This window comes from Marmota marmota, unplaced genomic scaffold, assembly GCF_001458135.2.
Source record: "Marmota marmota marmota unplaced genomic scaffold, marMar, whole genome shotgun sequence".
NCBI classification, from domain to species: Eukaryota; Metazoa; Chordata; class Mammalia; order Rodentia; family Sciuridae; genus Marmota; species Marmota marmota.
The window spans coordinates 1,466,288-1,485,044 of record NW_026000016.1 but is presented as its reverse complement, the minus strand read 5'-3'; the positions used below and the strand labels follow the sequence as shown (position 1 = coordinate 1,485,044).

General features: G+C 35.1%; 1 protein-coding gene across 1 annotated transcript in view; it reads left to right on the top strand.

The window, feature by feature from the left end:
- Nucleotides 1-14,145, top strand: part of Mrc1 (mannose receptor C-type 1) — an 86,781-nt gene extending 72,636 nt beyond the window's left edge. Inside the window, exons 24-30 of the mRNA XM_015483400.2 lie at nt 221-453; nt 2,708-2,873; nt 3,623-3,772; nt 8,842-8,955; nt 9,464-9,628; nt 10,717-10,758; nt 11,761-14,145. Coding sequence (XP_015338886.1) covers nt 221-453; nt 2,708-2,873; nt 3,623-3,772; nt 8,842-8,955; nt 9,464-9,628; nt 10,717-10,758; nt 11,761-12,017 — 1,127 coding nt within the window. The 3' untranslated portion in view covers nt 12,018-14,145. The remainder of the gene's footprint in view (nt 1-220; nt 454-2,707; nt 2,874-3,622; nt 3,773-8,841; nt 8,956-9,463; nt 9,629-10,716; nt 10,759-11,760) is intronic.
- Nucleotides 14,146-18,757: the final 4,612 nt, after the last annotated feature.

The following is an 18,757-nucleotide window of genomic DNA, read 5'->3' as shown; positions in this document are numbered from 1 at the left end:
TATATATATATATTAGATACTTGATCAAATATCTGCATTAGTATTCTAAATGAAGTTCAGAAATTATTTAATTTAATTAGGCTAATGGAATAAAAAATAAAGTTTCTGCTTTCTAATGCAAAATGGCTCATGAAACTATTTTAAGACTAGACAGTTTGGATTTGTGATGTACAATGAATAATTATTGATAATGCTAATAAAAATAATCATTTTTTTGTAGACCCTTCTTTGCCTTATTCTCCATCACCAACCCCAAAGGGTGGCTTTATTAAATATGGTGAAAGCAGCTATGCACTCATGAAATTGAAGTTAACATGGTATGATGCCGAGAAATATTGCAAGAATTCCGATTCTCTCATTTCTAGTATTCTGGATCCCTACAGCAATGCATTTGCATGGATGCAGATGCATGCGTTTAATGTACCTGTGTGGATTGCTCTGAACAGTAATTTGGTAAGATATAACAACGTGTACAATCTGACATGATTGATAAAATTGTGGTTGTGGTTGGATGATTGTCTTTCTGTTCATTCTGTTGAACACTTATGTGAAAGAAACTATGGTGGGCAATGTGAATGGTACCAACATAAATAAGACCCAATCTTCTAAGGATCCCCTGCCTTTAAGGATCCAGTAGGCTAGTGATACAGCCTACTGTATCAGAAATCAAACTCAGAATGATCTGACCAATATTCAGTCTCTTCTTGCTTTTTAAAATTAAATTATATTCTGCATCTGACTAGTTTGCCCTACTTGCTTATTTCTTTCCAGTGTCATGATTACAACTCTGTCATGGAGATTAAAAAATCAGGTCAGGGCATAGTTACTAGGCGATGGGGACACTTTTGATTTTTTTTTTTGTTGTTGTTGTTGTTGTTAAAAACTATTCTGGAATTGTTTTGGGTCCCATGGTTGTAGAACTTTCATCCATGTTGTGAGAAGTATTTCACTACAGTCAATTTTCTATAATCTTTCATAGAAAAGGGAGATTGTCAGTGAATAGGGCAGAGTGAGGGAAGGGGCCAGGAACTGAGTGGTGATAAGTTACCAAAATATTACTAAATGAGTCTTCTCTGATTCCTTGTGGTCCATCTGTCCTTCCATGTTGACCCAGCTAGTCAACCAGAAAACCTCTAAAATAGAGGAAATAGAGGTGTTAGTAGGTCATTAAGGGATAAGGTAAGTGCTAAAGAGAGCACCTACGAAGTGTTATTGGAGGAGTTGGGCCAGGGGAGAGGACCAAGAGGGCTTCTTAGGGAAAGTCAACCTTTTTAGATGTAGCGTAGGATGGTAGAACAGAAGAAATGTCAAGAAGAGGGAAAAGGATAAGAGGGAGGTGAAACTGGAAAGGAGATTGCTGTCAGACGTTATTAGCTTCCGGGGACTTGATGCGGAGATGGACATTTACACGTTATACAGTGACTGTTTCCTAAGCAGGGAAGTGAATGTTTAAAATCATCCATATGATTTTTGTGATTAAACTTAGGTGAGACATTTTTACATCTCTGTTGACTGTGTTTTTAATAATTAATCTGCTTGATAGATCGTTCATTTTCTTCTCATAGACATGGTCCTAGTTCTCTTGAGTTTAAACTAGGCTTTTCTTTGCTTTTAGAATGATTAGTTCTCCAAAATGCTAATATTTATGACTAAAGCAATACTGTTATTTCCCTTATGTCTGTGGAATCAATGATTTTCAGGGATTATTTGATTAAACATGGGAAAATACTAAAAAATTCTAATGAGATGACACATACTTTTAATTTTTTAATCATTGGATCTTTGACAATTGACTTGGTAAATTAAATAATGCAGTTAAAAGGGGGAAATGTTTGAAGTATTTTAAAAATTCAGTTATCTTTAGTTAATGTTATATGTTAGCTATAAAATACCTTAGACTGTTAAAAAGACATAAATAATATTTTTGATGCTATCATTTGTGACCATAAATTTGTCTGGGTAAATGTGATAAGAAATTGGGGCTAGGGTTGTGGCTCAGCAGTAGAGCCTATTGTGTGTGAGGCGCTGGGTTCAATTCTCAGCCCCGCATATAAATAAATAAAATAAAGGTCCATTGACAACTAAAAAAAATTTTAAAATGTGATAAGAAATTAGTGTGCAAGTGAAATAAAACAGCCAGCTTTTTAAAAAAATGGCACGATTCACATCATTAAAAGGACACCTAACTGGGAGTCAAGAGACCATGATGCCTCTATTATTTACCCACTTAAATTACCTTACCTGTCATTTATCACTGGTGCCGTTTCTAAAGCAGAACAATGAAAAGATCAGAAGAGATTAGTGCTTCTCTCAGGGGTCTATGAATCAATGAAAATTACTTAAAGTTTATTATAATAAATTTCAATAATGTAAGAAATATTTTATTTGTTATAATGATCAAACTTACACCCTAAAGACTTAAACAAAGAAAGTTTCATGGAAGAAGACAGATTTCTTTTTCAGTCAGTGTTTTTCAAAATAGCTTCAAAAGATGTATTCCTAGGAATCTCCAAGAAATAACCATTTTATAAGAAAGGATGCCTTTCCTGAATTTGAGTTGGTAGAAATGATTTATAATTTTCCCCCCATATGTTCAAGACTCTTGGTCCAATAACAGCCTTGAATATACTTTTTCTTCATCTGATTCTTTTGGCATTTTCTAAATGAAGCAAGATGTCCGTGTTCATAGTTGTTTTTATTCTTGCAGACCAATAATGAATATGTTTGGACTGATAAATGGAGGATGAGGTACACTAATTGGGCAGCTGATGAGCCAAAGATGAAATCAGCATGTGTTTACCTGGATGTTGATGGTTACTGGAAGACATCATACTGCAACGAAAGTTTTTACTTTCTCTGCAAAAGATCAGATGGTAATTGAATATACAAAAACAGTTGGAAAATTTGGAATTTTCTGAATAACCTCCTACATACCACTGTTGATGTTATTAAATGATAGTGTGTCATGCATAACTAAAAATAAACTAAAACATTTTTCTTCACCTAACAAAAGACTGACTTGGTTGTCAACCTATACATACAGGTCAAAATAATGAAAAGAGGAAAAAATTTTCATTTCTAGAGTTTAATTGTTCTTTTTAAATCCCTGAATGTCTGCTATTGAGGTTGTCCTCTGAATCTATAATGACAGATCCCCCCCACAGTTGTATCATCATATCATAATGCATGCAGATTCACCAGAACCAATGATATCATGGACACAGCCCTAGAATTCTAACTACAGCATAAATTATATTACAAGGACCATTATTACAATTAAGAAGTTAGGGTTCCAGAAAAAAAAGAGTGACTTGAAAAAGGGAATTCCTTTATAAAAATTATTTTCTAAACTTTTAATATTACTATAGATATTTATAGATTTATACTCTTTAATTGTAAGTATGATTGATTCTCTGTCTCATAATGCATTCTGTTAAAATGTATTTAAAATGATAAGTGAAAAATGAACAATAGAAATGGTGGAGCCATATGATGAGCACTAGAAATTCCTTTTTTATTATGTTAGATGATAATAATTTCCCTTAGTTGTGAAAATATTATTCTCTATACTGTAGAAACTTCAGGTTTTGCTTTACATGTTTTTTTTTTTTTTTATTAATAGAAATACCTGCCACTGAACCCCCACAACTGCCTGGCAGATGTCCAGAGTCAGAGCACTCTGCATGGATTCCTTTCCATGGTCACTGCTACTATATTGAGTCTTCATTTACAAGGAACTGGGGTCAAGCTTCTCTGGAGTGTCTTCGAATGGGTAAGAGCCACATTTCCTAAAAGAAAGTTCCATAATTGTATAGAGTACAATGACATTAATAACATTATAAATTACAAATAAAAGGAATGTAAAATTAACTATTTATTTATTTAAAAAAATTTTCTCTTAGTTGTTGGTAGATCTTTATTTTATTTATTTATATATGGTGCTGAGAATCAAACCCATTGCCTCACACAGGCCAGGCAAGTGAACTACCACTGAGCCACACTCCCAGCCCACCTATTTATTTTTTTTAAATGATTTTTTGGATAACATAATGGTCCACATCATGTCCCTTAAATGTAATTTCTAATTTTGTAACTTTGAAATTTTAGGAAATGCAGATAAAAATCAATTATTTGTGGAACAAATCTTTCTGCCTCAGAGTTCTAAATTGTTTGGATGCACATCCTCAGTTTTCCAGAATATGCTCAAACTCTTATCAGTAATTGACTGTTAATAGACAAGTTTTTACATATGGCTATAATATTAGTGAAGAAAAAAAAAGCAAAACAAAACTCAAATAGAAATGACATAGATGAATGATTTTCCTTCTGGGGAAAAAAAAGTCCAAGAAAAATAAAAGTTTTCAGGGTGCATTTAAAAGTCACTTAGTTAAATTTCCCTGAATATTTACTGATTTAACTTTGCTCCACTTTTATTGCCCCAACTGGGGGTTCTTCATCCAACAGAGGTATGTAAGGGTTAGGGTTATATTCTCATTTCCTTTTGTTTCATTCAAAAGTCAACCTTGACCTTTAATTTTAAATTCTGAGTGAGATGAAGTCTGATTTCTCAAATGTTGAGGCTCTGAAATAAGGTCATTTGTCTACAGTTATCATCTTTTCCTGATTAAACTTTATCATTACAGAATGTCTTCATTGCTTCTAGTAATAATTTTTTTTTCTAAATGTCTAGGATTAGTATAGCTACTCTAGCTCTTTTTAAGTTATTGTTTGTATAGCCTATGCAAACTATTTGTGTCTTTGTATCTCCTTTTATTATTTATTTGCATCTTTCTAATTAATTAGCATTAATTTACTACCAGTCTCCAATTTTTCCATTAGTGTTTACTCCATTTAAAATCAGTGTAGTTATTGATAAGATTGGATTTGGTCTGCTATTTTGCCATTTTTTTGTATGTCTTATGCATTTTGATTTCCCTGTTTCTCTATTACTGCCATTTTATGCTAAATAGATAATTATTAATTTTTCATTTTAATTCCCTTGTTTCTTTTATTATATAGATAATTTCTAATTTATTATGGATCAACTTAAAAATTTTCAACTTTACATTGGGTTCATTAGGCTATAATTTCATTACATCAGGGAACATCTGTATATATTTTAGTTATTAGTGGTTGCCCAGGGAAGTGCAATTAACATCTTTATTAGCAACAGTCTAGATCAGATTCACATAAATTTCATTTAAATTGTATATAAGTTTTTATCTTACAAGTCTCCAGTCCCTCTGCCCTCCTTGTGCTGTTATTATCATATAAAAACACCTTTATACTTTGTAGCAACAACACAGATTGACAATTATTGCTGTATGTAGCTATATTTAAATTAGATGAAATACAAAGGAGTTATAAACAAAATATATATTTGTACCATCTTTTACATTTACCTATGTACCTAATTTTTCCTAGTGCTCTTTATTTCTTCTTGTGGATTTGAATTTCACAAAGCTTTTATATTTCAGACCAAAGGATCCTTTTTTTAAAAAATAGCATTATAGTTATGCATAGCAGTTGGGTTCATTCTGACAAAGTCATACATGCAAGGAATTTGTTTTTAATCCCCATTCCTCTGCCTTTCCCTCCTCTCCTGTTTTCCCCTCTTCTCCTTCCTCTATTGATCTTCTTTTCAATCCTTTATTTATTTTTTGATTGGTGAAATTCCCTTTGGTACATTTATATATGAACATAACCATGTTAAATTCATCCTATATTTCCTGTCCTTCTGCCTCCTTCATGTTCTCCACCTTCTACTCCACTGATCTTCCCTTTATCTTTATATCTAAATCCACCCCCACCTCTTTCTTTCCCTTATTTTGCTCTAACTTCCACATATGAGAGAAAACATTTGCCCCTTGATTTTCTGAGTCTGGTTTAGTTCACTTAGCATGATGCTTTCCATTCAGAAGGATCCTCTTTAGTATCTCATAGTGAAAAGTTCTATTTATTTATTTGTTTGTTTATTTATTTATTGGTACTGGGGGTTGAACCCAGGAGTGCTCTACCACTGAGCTATATTTCCAGTCATTTTTATTTTTTATATTGAGATAAGGTCTCACTAAGTTGCTGAAGGTCTTGCTAAGTTGCTGAAGATGGCCTTGAATTTGTGATCCTCCTGCATCAGCCTCCAGAGTCACTGGGATTACAGGCATATGCCACCATGCCTGGTTCTTCATTAAAACAAAACAAGACAAAGCAAGCCAGGAATGTTTTAATATTTACTTGTTTTATTTTTCAGTACTATGGACTAAGAATTGAACCCAGGGCACTTACCACTGAGTTACATTGCCAGCCTCCTTTTTATGTTTTATTTTGGGACAGAACCTTACCAATTTGCTGAGACTGGCCTTGAACTTTTGATCCTTCTGCCTCAGCTTCCTGAGTCCTTGAGATTTTTGAAATATAGTTTTGCTGGATAGAAAATTTCTCATTTTCTCAATTAGCCTTTTGACTATTTCCTCTGACAGCTTTCTAGCTTCCATGGTTTCTGATGAGAAATCAGTGTTAAGATATCTGGTGGGCTAGGGACATGGTTGAGTACTTGCCTATCATGTGTGAGGCCCAGGGGTCAATCTTCTGTATAGAAAAGAAAAAAAAAAAATCTCTGTATGTGTTGAATCATGTCCTTCTTGCTAGTTTCACGATGCTCAGTCTTTTGACAATTTGATTATGATGTGCATAGAAGTGGATTTCCTAGACATGGTACACACAGATGTTTCATAGTGCCTAGAACTAATTAAGCCTCCCAGGTTTTGCTGAGGGGATCTGTGTGTGCTGGGATGTGCTTTCAACACCCATCCAAGCTATTTAAAACTCTGCATTAGCCTTCACTTCCTACTTTTGTAAAGCCTCAAGATTAGATGGAAGTGAAAACTTAAGACCTTTTCTTATCTTTCTCAGGCATGCACACAGCCCTGAGCACATGCACACCCAATGCGTGTCTGTGACCTTTTAGTTCCCTACAAATGTGTCAATACTTTTAAAATCCCCTGTGGATATTTTATTCTCTAGCTCTTGCTTTTAATTTTTTGTTAGCTTATTGTTTGCCCCTACTCTTATCAATGTCTTAGGCAATTGCCACTGATAGTTTTTTTTTTTTTTTTTTAAAAACTCATGTTCCCAGGAAACAAGTGACAATAAGTGATCTCTGAATAAGGTCAAATAAGGATACAATTTTCAAGTGGAGTTTTCTAGGAAATTATCAGACAGGATAAATAAGGGACATTCTTTGAGAATGCAGCTTGGAAAGGGCTCCAATCCCATTCTCATTCTTTTAGTGCTTGTAAGCTGCTGATTTTTACTGTGGTTGTAGGGTTGTTAGTGTTTAAGGTCACTACAGACCTTAATGGCAATGGTATTAGGACAAGTGAAAACACCACAAAGCTTACTGTCATTACCAAGATCTAATAATTTTCTTACATAAAATGCAAGCCTCTGTCTAATTTTCAGCATTCTGAAAAAGTTGCTTTTGACAAAAGTTGATTTTGACAAATTTGTTGTCATTCCCAGTGTTTTTGTAAAGGAAATGATTTTTAGAGGTCCTTACCCTGCTCTGCTTTGGAGTTTTAAAATTAAAAAAAGTTTTCTTTCATGTTGTTAAACATTTTAAAATTTTTGTAATGAATGTATAGGAACTTTGTTTTCATTTTCAGGTAACTGTATTATCTGGTCAAAAAGATGAATGATCTTCATTCATCAAAGTATGTCACAAGTATTTTTAATGGCTAATGTCAATAAAATATATTTAAGATGAATTATAAAATAATGCAAAAAATTTAAAAATAAAATAAAATAAAAACCAAGAGAACAACTCAGGACCCAGTAGAATGGGGTGTAGGTGTATGATTTATTCAGGGTGCCTTAGTTGTACCATAACTTGATGCCCTACTAGTGTGAGGATCTTAGCAAATTACTTATCCTCTGTACTTTATTTTCCTTATCTACAAAATGGGGTATTAATAGTACCTACTTAATGAGGCCTTGTGAAATTTCATGAGACAATGCTTCTAAAGTCCAAAACAAAATGTCTGTCATTAAATGTTTGAAGTATACTAGTTATTATTATAAATCTATAGATTACTACTGTAAAATCTAATGTTGACCATTCATTGTGAGTTATTAATTTCAGCTTGTCTGGTGTTCCACTTTGCTCTCTGTTCTTCCTTTGAACTGTCCTATGGGTGACATTCATGAATGAAACTGGAATAATACTCCTATAATACATTGCATCATTCTGAGCCTCAAAAAATGTTCTTTATTACCACATTATTCTAAATACCAATCTTCTGCCATCTGCAGACAGTCCTAACCCGTATCTCTGATCCTAAAGAAGTTCTGTGCTTCCCTCCTTCTTTGCCTTTCCTCTTATTATTTCTTCCTGGAATTATTTTTTGTCCCTTGTACGTAAAATGCTGCACTCCTATCTTCTTAAATTCTATTTTTTTTCCATCCTGCTTTTTAGTTGCTCCACCACCTGGAGTGGGTATTTGATGAAGCTGAAGCATATTGCACTGATTTTTTTCTCCTATTACATTCCTTTGTACTCTGAATTTGTAACTGGTCCCTGACCCATAACTTTATTGACTTATTCTATGTCTTCCTCATGTTTGCAGGTACTAGTCCAATGCTTTTACACAAATGATGTTTTAAAAGCCACATTTTCCAGAATGGAAACTGAAGAAAACAAAATGCTCACTCTTTGAAATTCTTCCTCTTTAGTGGATGAAGATTTTTTTTATTGGGTTGATTTTTTATTGCCCCCATTAATACTGTTTATAAAATTATTTTCAGCTACTTAAAGTTTCATATATTTCCTTTTATCCCTTGCAGGTTCCACTCTGGTTTCCATTGAAAATGCTGCTGAATCCAGTTTTCTGTCATATCGGGTTGAACCTCTTAAAAGTAAAACCAATTTTTGGATAGGACTGTTCAGAAATGTTGAAGGTAACTTTTGCAGAACTCTTATTTACTTGCAAATAGTTCAGAATGTTGTATGTATAAAAACAAGCTTCAGTTTTGGAAAGTCTTGCCTTAAATAATGCTTAATTTGTGATGAGTTTGAAAATTCAAACTCTCATAATTATTTGAGATAAGAACCTAAAGTTCTTATCATATTATACCATCTTCATAGTTGCTAATTAAAAAATATATTCTCTAGCTAAGTTTAAGAAGGTTTAAAGAACATTTTTTTTCCAAAATAAAAAAGCCAGGAAGGATAGGCATAAATAGTTGTGCTAATTAGAAGAATGTTCTCAACTCAAGCTATATAATAAACATATTCTCCGTGTGTGGTTTATTTCATTATAATAATCATAGTTTGCCTGTTTAGTTGTGAACAGTTATTGATTCTAGTATAAAATAATATGCTTAGAAATTCTGCATAGTAAACTGAACTTGTTTTGAGATGGGTTATTTTTAGCTTCTGTTTTTATTGGTTTTATTTGGTGATCAGGGATGTGGCTCTGGATAAACAACAATCCAGTTTCCTTTGTCAACTGGAATACTGGAGATCCCTCTGGTGAACGGAATGATTGTGTAGCTGTAGACGCATCTTCTGGGTTTTGGAATAATATTCACTGTTCTTCCTACAAAGGATATATTTGTAAAAGACCAAAAAGTAAGTAAGAATCTTATCACGTGGCAAATATGTTCATGGGCCAGTTTTTTTCATATAGTAAGATGGGATTATAACTGATTACAGATCCATTGCAAGCTTTCTCCCATTATCAGTGAAAAATCCATTCTGCTGTGGTGATCATTTGCTGCCCAGCTGTGAGTGAGTGAACAGTATTCTGTCTGCTAGCTGACAGAGTAATTTTGATTTCTCAATATGTTTATAATGGGATATTCATGCATATGGATTTGCAAAATTGCAATCGATTTGGACAGCCCATTTAGAAAGCCTTACTGCACAGTGGGAAAGGGGTGAAGTAGTGACCAGTACAAAACAGAAGAGGCCGGGACTCTAAAGAGAAAACAGAATTGATCATGGAGGAAGTCATCTAAGACCAGCTCAGTCTCCCTCTGAGATAGAGTGGAAGACTGTGGAAGGAAAGGAATTGAAGAAATTAATAGTTAATTGTTCACCACGTGTCACTGTCTGGACTTCAATAATATTTTGATGCCATTCCACCTAGCATAATATCCTTCTGAGAGAGAAAATGATTAGTTAGATAGAGGTTTAAGTACACGAATTAGATATACTAATTCTGTCTCCTTGGTAGGTTTTTCCTCTGGGAATGTTGGGTTTGCATCCTGGGGTCCAAGTTTGCCTTATTTTACTTTTCATTCAAATGCCTTATGATGCCTTAGGCTTCAGTAGGCTGACTTAAAAATTCTTAGCTTAGGATATTTTATTTATGGGTAGATTTGGTAGGTTTTTAAAAAAGTATTAGTGCTCAAATACAAGTTGGAGGATCATATTTTCAGATCTTCTAATCTGTGTTCAGAATTACCATTTATCTATAGGATGCTGCTATAGCATAAATAGACAAAAGAATAAATGGAGATCGTTTTTTATATCTGTATCTCTCTCTCTCTATCCTATCCTATCTATCCTATCTATCCCATCCATCCATCCATCCATCCATGTCATACCATTTCACCAAATAATGGAGGATTCCATGTATCATGAGCCAAATGAAAATTGTTATCTACATGCAGTTACTATGGATTTTTATAAATAGTCTTTAATTTTTTTTACAGTTGTTGATGCTGAACCTACTCATACATTAACGACAACAAAAGGTAAGAAAACTATGATACAGGTTAGTTTAAAAGCCATAATAATTACTTCCTACTCTTCTTGCATTTTAAGTAAAATTGTTTTAATTAACTAGCCTTTCTCATTATGTCATCAACCTACTTTGATTGATATTTTAGTAAAATAGGATTGGGAGTCATGTTGGTATTTTTACACTAAGAAGTTATTGAAGACATCATTGACTCTATTACAAAGAATTTATGAGAACCACTGGAGGAAATTTGAAATTTCTCAATGCTTGTAGTTTTTTTTTTTTTTTTTTGTGATGGTGGTACTGGGGATCAAACCCAGGGCCTTGGATATGCTAGGCAAGTACTACATCACCAGGCCTTTAAAAATTTTTTTTAAATTTTGAGACAGTCTTGTTAAGTTGCCCAGACTAGGTGGGATTACAGATGTACACTACCACACCTGGCTAATCTTTTCTTTTTATAGCAAATTTCTTTTGTGTTTTTGTCTTAACTTTTATAGACCACTTGAACCTAGGTAATTAATCCTATTTTACTCATTTTATTGACTGCTAAAAAAAGCTCAAGATGAAATTTATTGCCCTCCTCTAATGTCCTTATTATCCTCATGAGTGCTATTTGTGTACTAATTATATTCATGAATTTAAATCTCCACTATTCTTAGATTTTTCCTAAATTTTTAATTTATTTTAAATAACCATTATTATTGTATTATTTTATCTTCTTATAATGTGTTTGTCTTAAATTACTTGGAAATAAAATGTGTGTGTGTTTATAATTTTTAAAATATTGGTTAGTTAGCTCAGTGTTATGACATACAACATTCCTGCAACTGAATCATAGTCTTAACATTTTAAATTATCCTCTATATCTTGCTGATTTTGTTTTTATGCCTTGCATTTCTGCTTGATAAATATCACTTGAAAGAATATTCATGTATTTTAGTTTTTCAACAAGGAAAGTTGTATTGTGTGCTATCGCTGCTCTCTCTCTTCACTTGTTTCCTAATGATTTTAGTTATACCTGACTCAAGGAAGATGGAACCTTCCAAACCGTCTTCCAACGTGGCAGGAGCTGTGGTCTTTGTGATCCTCCTGATTCTAGTGGGTGCTGGCATTGCTGCCTATTTCTTGTATAAGAAAAGACGTGTGCACCTACCTCAAGAGGGCACCTTTGAGAACACTTTGTATTTTAACAGTCAATCGAGCCCAGGAACCAGTGATATGAAAGATCTCATGAGCAACATTGAACAGAATGAACACGTGGTCATCTAGTATTATAATGTGATTTTGTTATGTTTGAATTTTAAAAAATTTGTTACTAAAGTTTTAAATTCTTTAATTCAATGTGATTGATCCTTTTTAAAATGTGTACTGTATTATAATAAATAGTCTGTTCTTTTTCTTTGCCTAATTGAAGAAATAATTGCTCGTTTTCTAGCCTGGCACTATGTTTTCACCAAAGAGGGATAATAATGTTGATTACCACTGTTTGAAATATTTTAGGCGAATATACAGCACTATGATGCTTATGAATCATCAATGGGTAGCTAGGATCAACTCATGCAGATTACAAGAGCTCTAGAAATAACCAACTAAGCCTCTTGAAATATTTCAAGGAGCTCCCCAAAATATGCTCCCACTGAATTGTAATCCAACAACTAGAAGACCATTTCAAAAACAGTTCAAATGACCTCAGGTGGAATAAAAATTTAGTCAGTTTTCACTTTTACGAGTCTTGATTTCACTCCAATAATTTAGAAGTTATTTGTCCACATGCAGAAGAATAAAGTGGTCAAGAATCTTGTTTCCCCAGCCAAGATTTTACAAAAGTTGTTCTTTGTACTGTTATATGTATATCAGGAGGGCAAAGATGTGAAAAATGTAAATTTGCATAACTGGATGTACTTGGATTATGTGAAATAAACATTAAAGATAAGGTCTATTTTTAATAGATTTGCATTTTGGTGCTCTTGTTAAGTGTAAATTTGCTTTAAAATGAGGTTTATTTACTTTAAATTTTACTCTTAAAATAAATGATGTTTTCAGCAGAAGAATTCTTTAAATTGAATTCTTTATCTGTTTGGAAAAGGTATGTTGCTAAAACACTGTGGAATATGAGGTTTCCACCATACTCACCAGCACATTTTTCCCCCCTCGATATTCTCTGTATCATTGATTCCACTCAGAATTCAACAAAGGTGCTGTTATTGAGAATTAAAATACTAAAGAATCATTTTCTCCCTTTAGATTTTTTTTTTTTGCTCAAGAGTTTGGACATAAATATGTACATTGTGAAATATATCATAGATTTCACATCCACACATGGTACTCTCCTGCCCACTCATCCTTTTACTTTCTCAAGGTTTCACTCGTGGGCAGGAGTTCTTTACCCAGGACCTCTGGACAGGACTCCTTAGATGGCATTAAGGAGGCAGTGGGGGGGATGCAAACACGTTTATTCACATTTGTTCCCTTTTTTTGAGGGGGTGATGTGGATAGCTATATTTTCAAGAAAGTCCAAAATTCAAAAATAGATTCAGAAGCAACCAATTGAGTAGGGGGCTATGACGGAGTTTCTAATACCCCAACTTATAGGTGAGAAGTAAGCAAGTATGGAAAAGGTGCTTGGGCTCAAACAACTCCCTTTTATAAAACTAATAGAAAACATCTTGCTTTTCATTTTCTTGGTAATACAAGGCATGTTCTGCTTGAAGAATTCCAACAGAAATAATGGCTACAGAGTCAAAGCAGTACTTGGTGAATTATACTAAGGAAATCACTTTCTCTGTGTGTGTGTGTGTGTATGTGTGTGTGTGTGTATGTGTGTGTGTGTGTTCTGCCCGCAAGCTGCATGAGAGAATTAGAAATATGGAATGGGAGACATACACAAGTGAGGCTGGTTTGCAAATTCTGTAGGCAAGTCTTTTCATTGTAATTCACAGAAAATACTTTGGACTTCACACAATATATATCTCAGAGTCAAATATCTTATCATTTGGAGAAACAGTTTGACAGGGTTGCTGAGTATTGTATTTCACAATCTCACATTACCCATTCTGACATATGTAGCCAAGTCACATGTATCTACAGACCTATCCAAACGTAATGCTAAAGCGCCAACAATATATTTTGGGAGAAGGTATTGGGTGGAGAAGACCAGTCTTTGCTTTTGGTCATTTTAGTTTTTTTGTGTTTGTTTTTGTTGTTGTTAACTGGAAGTTCTCTCTGGGGATTGGATATTATTTGTGTGCTGTTGCTGTCCTCACTGGCTTTAAAACTTGGATAAGGTTTTTATCAGAAATCAATAGCTCGAAGATTTTTGAGAATATTTTTTCCTGGTTGAACTCAATGTGAAAAGTCTGTTATTTGAACTCTAAAAATAAAGGTGGTATCCATAGAGGCTGGAAGACTCTTGACTCATCCATTTTTCAGTATTCACTCACATGTCTGTTTACATTTTTATCCATTATTTTATCAAATATTTCTTGAGTGTCTGATATATATGTGGCAGGCATCAAGCTAGCCTCTATAGATTCAAATATGGGTAAGAAGCATAAGAAGAGCAGTCTAGTGGTGGTCCAGACACGAGCAGATCATTTTGAAACAATATGGCAGAGATGCTAGAACATGCCAAAGGTATAAATGGAGCAGTGAGATAGATAGACGTGGTTGCCATCAGGGCAAAGCCACGTTTTGTGGGCCAGAATCACAGGACCCAATATCTGCCAGGCTGGGTTTCAATCTTGCTTTGTTCCCATCCTTTCGATGTCCTTGTTCCTCCCTTTTGGAATGGAGTGTTTGTGCTGTGCCATTGTATATCAGATATATGTAACTGGCTTTTGATTTTTCAGAAGCTTATTAGCCAAGAGTTTGTCCTGAGTCTTTTTCTTCAGTTTTTAAAAATTTACTAATTATCATTCCTTTAAGGATTTTTCTTTGCCTTGAGTCTTGAAAGAGTCTTTAGACTTAGATTTTTGAGCATTGCTTAAACTGCTAAGTCTATGGGAATTCTTGGAGATGGACTAAATACATTTTGTACTGTGACTGGACATAAGCTTTGGGGAGCCAAAGGCAGTTTGTTATGGTTTGGATCCATGAAGCTTATGTATTAGGCAATGCAGGAATGTTCAGAGGTGAAATGATTAGATTTTGAAAAGTGTAACCACATTGGTGGATCAATCCATTTGATGGGTTAATAATTTAAATGGACTACCAGGTGGTAACTGAATGTAAGTGAAGTATGACTGGAGGAAATAAGTCACCAGGACATAGTCTGCACTCTATTTGCCCTTGGCCTTTTCCTCCTCTGCCTCCCAGACGCCACATGCTGAGCAGCTTTCTTCCGCCACGCCCTCACACCATGATGTTCTACTTCACATGAGACCTAGAACAACGGATTTGGCTGGCCATGGACTGAACTTTTGAAACCATGAGTCCAAATAAATTTATCTTCCCCTATTTGCTCTTATCAGGTATTTTAGTTGCAGTGAAGAAAAGCTAACATACCTAGTCTTTCCAGAAAGACAGGAATTCATTCAGAAGGGTGGTACCTCCATTACCTAACCACCTCCTCATAGTCCCCACCTTTTAATAGTCTTACAATTTTTAATACCATTACATTAGAGACCAAGATTCTAGCTCATGAATTTTTGGGAGATGTACCATATCCAAACCATAGCAATATGAGTTTTTTTTGTGAGGTTGTATTCTGTGTCGAAATAAGCTTGAAAATTAGTTCTTTTTCCCCCCAATATTATTTATACAATTTACTTATTTTCATTAACTAAATTATTGTATAATCTAAGAGTCTCTTCATTCATTTGAAATTTATCTCTCCTTTTAATTACTTCTTTGGGAGGGTAAAAAAATCCTCTTGTTAATATTTCTTTCTTGATCTCAGAATAATCTCTATTGGTTTCATGACTATTTGCTTTGTTTCATGATCCCATTAAAGTTATTTGTATTTTCTCCTAATTCTTTAATAAATTTTAAAATGATCAATCAAGGTTATATTTTTCACACATCTAAACCTTCAGTCTGCCAGTATCTATTGAAGAATTTCTCAATTTTTTTAATTGAAATTTTCCAAGTGAAAGTTAAAAATTGTATATTTGCCAGAACTCTAGTAACACACAAAAATAGAGAAATTGAAATTATAAACGCAATTATAGTGGTTGTACAATTGTTCATGCTATTACTTAGACCTTATGCTTTAAGTAGGCAGTGCTGATAATTGAAATTTCAACTTATAGTTTTTCAGACTCTGGTGGTAGAAAAAAGTTTGTATAGACTAGATCAGGTTTCATATATTTCTAACCTTGTTTCTCCTCTAATTCCTATCTGCTTTGGTCCTGAGTATATCAGGATACACTAATACTCCATAAAATCTGGCTCTCAACCTTCCTGTCAGCCTGGGTAGTTTTGCACATGGGGTGACAGGTATATTCCAAATAGAAACTATTTGGGAGGTGGCATTTTTTTTTCCTTTTATTTTATTTCTTTTTATTTATTTTTTATTTTTTTTTAGTCATACATGACAGCAGAATGTATTTTGACATATAATATGTACATGGAATGTACATACATCAATCATAATGTCTATTCTATTCTGCTGCCCTTTGGGAGGTGGCATTTTGATGTGTCCCTTTCACTCGGCTGAGATCTGGTACTGTTATCCAAACGTAAATCTAAGTGCTCAGTGAAGAGATGTCACAGAAGTAGTTAAAGTCCCTAATCCATCGACTTTCCATTCAAAATATTATCCTGAGTGGGCCTGAGTTAATCAGTTGGAAGGGAAACTATCCTGCATGGGTCTGACTTAATCTGTCGAATTACCTTAAAATCAGGCTTTGGCTTTTCTTGGGGAAAAGCAAGGGAAGGAGAGACTCTTGACTGTAGAGTCCAACTTTGGCCTGTGAGACTCTGGCCGCCTCGTCTTCCCTTTCTGATGGCCCATGTTATGGACTTCAGACTTGCTTAGCCAGTGTTATGGTTTGGATTTGGAATGTTTCCCCCAAAGTTCATGTCTTGGGCAATACAGCAATGTTCAGAGCTGAAAAGATTATATGGCAAGAGCTACAACCTCTTCCATGGATTAATCCATTTGATGGATTAATCATTTGAATGGACTACTGGGTGGTAACTGTAGGTAGGTGAGGCATGGCTAGAGGAAGTAGGTCACTGCCGCAGTCCGGCTGCAGCAAAATAACCGGCAATAACTGTAATATAAATAATGTACAGCAATAACTGTACATTGATACAGCAGGAGTGGGAGCCGTTTATTGTAGGACAGGAGGGGTATATATACATTACACACAGCTTATCTTAATTAACATAAACTAGATACAGCAGTCAACCAATAAGGAATCTCCACACTTAATGGCTCGCTGGTGTTACTTCACAAATCACTCCCTCTGGCAAAATGCCAGGCGCCATCCTGACTTGTTTACAGACTCTTAACAGGTCACTGGGGGTATAACTTCGGGGACTATATCTTGTCCCTGGCTTCTTTCTCTCTGCTTCATAGCTTCCATGTGCTGAGAGGTCTTCCTCTTGCCACGCCCTTCTGCCATGATGTTTCTGCAAAAATGGAAATGTCTAAACAGGAACTGAGACCTGTGAGCCCCAAATAAACTTTTTCTCCTCTCAAGTTATTCTTGTCAGGTATTTTGATCACAGTGACAAGAAGCTAACATAGCCAGTCTGACACAACTGTAGAAGGCAATTCCTTGTAATATCTGTATATATACGAGTATCCTACTGCCCACGTCCCCACGCAGGTGGTGGTGGGAATGGGGTTCTCCCCTGGTGGAATGGGCTGACTGAGAAATAAAAGCTAAGAGAAATAAAACAGCAAAATAACCACAGAACACAGAAAGTAGTTTCAAACTGGAGGCAGGATGAGCAAGCTGACCAGACGGGTCCAGCTTCTAACACACAAAGGAGCCTGCATCTGCTTTATTTATACCTGAAAACATCAAAGACTTTCCATAGAAAGTTCTTCCCCAAAATAGGATAAAGGTGGGGGCAGGTAGGCTGCTAAATTCCTAATGGGTTACGCCCATCTCCAATGCTTTCTAACAGAGGGACCTTTCTAACAGAGCAGAGGGGAGGGTCATGTGCGTTGGGCAGTCTGTCTCCAAGGGACAGCCACAGGAAGTTCCCAATGCCAGACCCAGACCTTCCCTGGCTGCAATGCTCAGTAAAGGTCCTCATGTATTTCATGGAATGCTTCCTGCAGTATACATCAGTATACACGATCACCAGTCTCTTAATATTTCCTACTGGATCTGTGTTCTTGGTTGAATCCTGACTGATACACCATTTCTATATTGACAACCATATCAAAATATTATTCCATTAAACCCCAAACCCAATGTATTCCAAACTCAACGTCTATTTACCCTGATTCCACAGAATGCTCGTGACCAACTCAACACCAAGCAACTCAAGAGGATTGTGTGGAGATGTAGTTAAAATGAAGAGTCTAAGTCAACGATGTATTTTAAGTGAAATATACACATTTTACTTAAAAAAATATGGCCATGTGAAAAGAGAGCTAGGACCTTGGAAGAGATCCATGCAAGGGAGTGGCCCTGAAAATTAAACTTCTTTAGCTTTAGTATAGATTGAGTCTGAATGTCAGTAACAGTTTCTGAGAGAAGTGCCACTCAGGGGAGACCTGAACAGAACCTTAAACATAGTAAAAAGCATCTTGGAGGAAAGAGGAAGGCAGAGATGGACACTGGACAGAGGAATAGCTTCTGTGGGGTCCTCTCTCTATTTGTTCTACGTTCAGAGCACGCTGGTGAGATATCAGGCTCTGCCCAGGTAACCCAACCCAAGAGACTCCATGTCTCTCTACATAATCAAAGCCACATGATGTGCTATCTGGTCTCATTTAAAAGATGCCCGAAATAACACTTCTTTAAACTCAGACATTCAAATCTCAGGCCATGAAGTTATCCTAGTAGATTCATGAAGAATTAGGCTCAGACTCCCGCCCCCCCCCC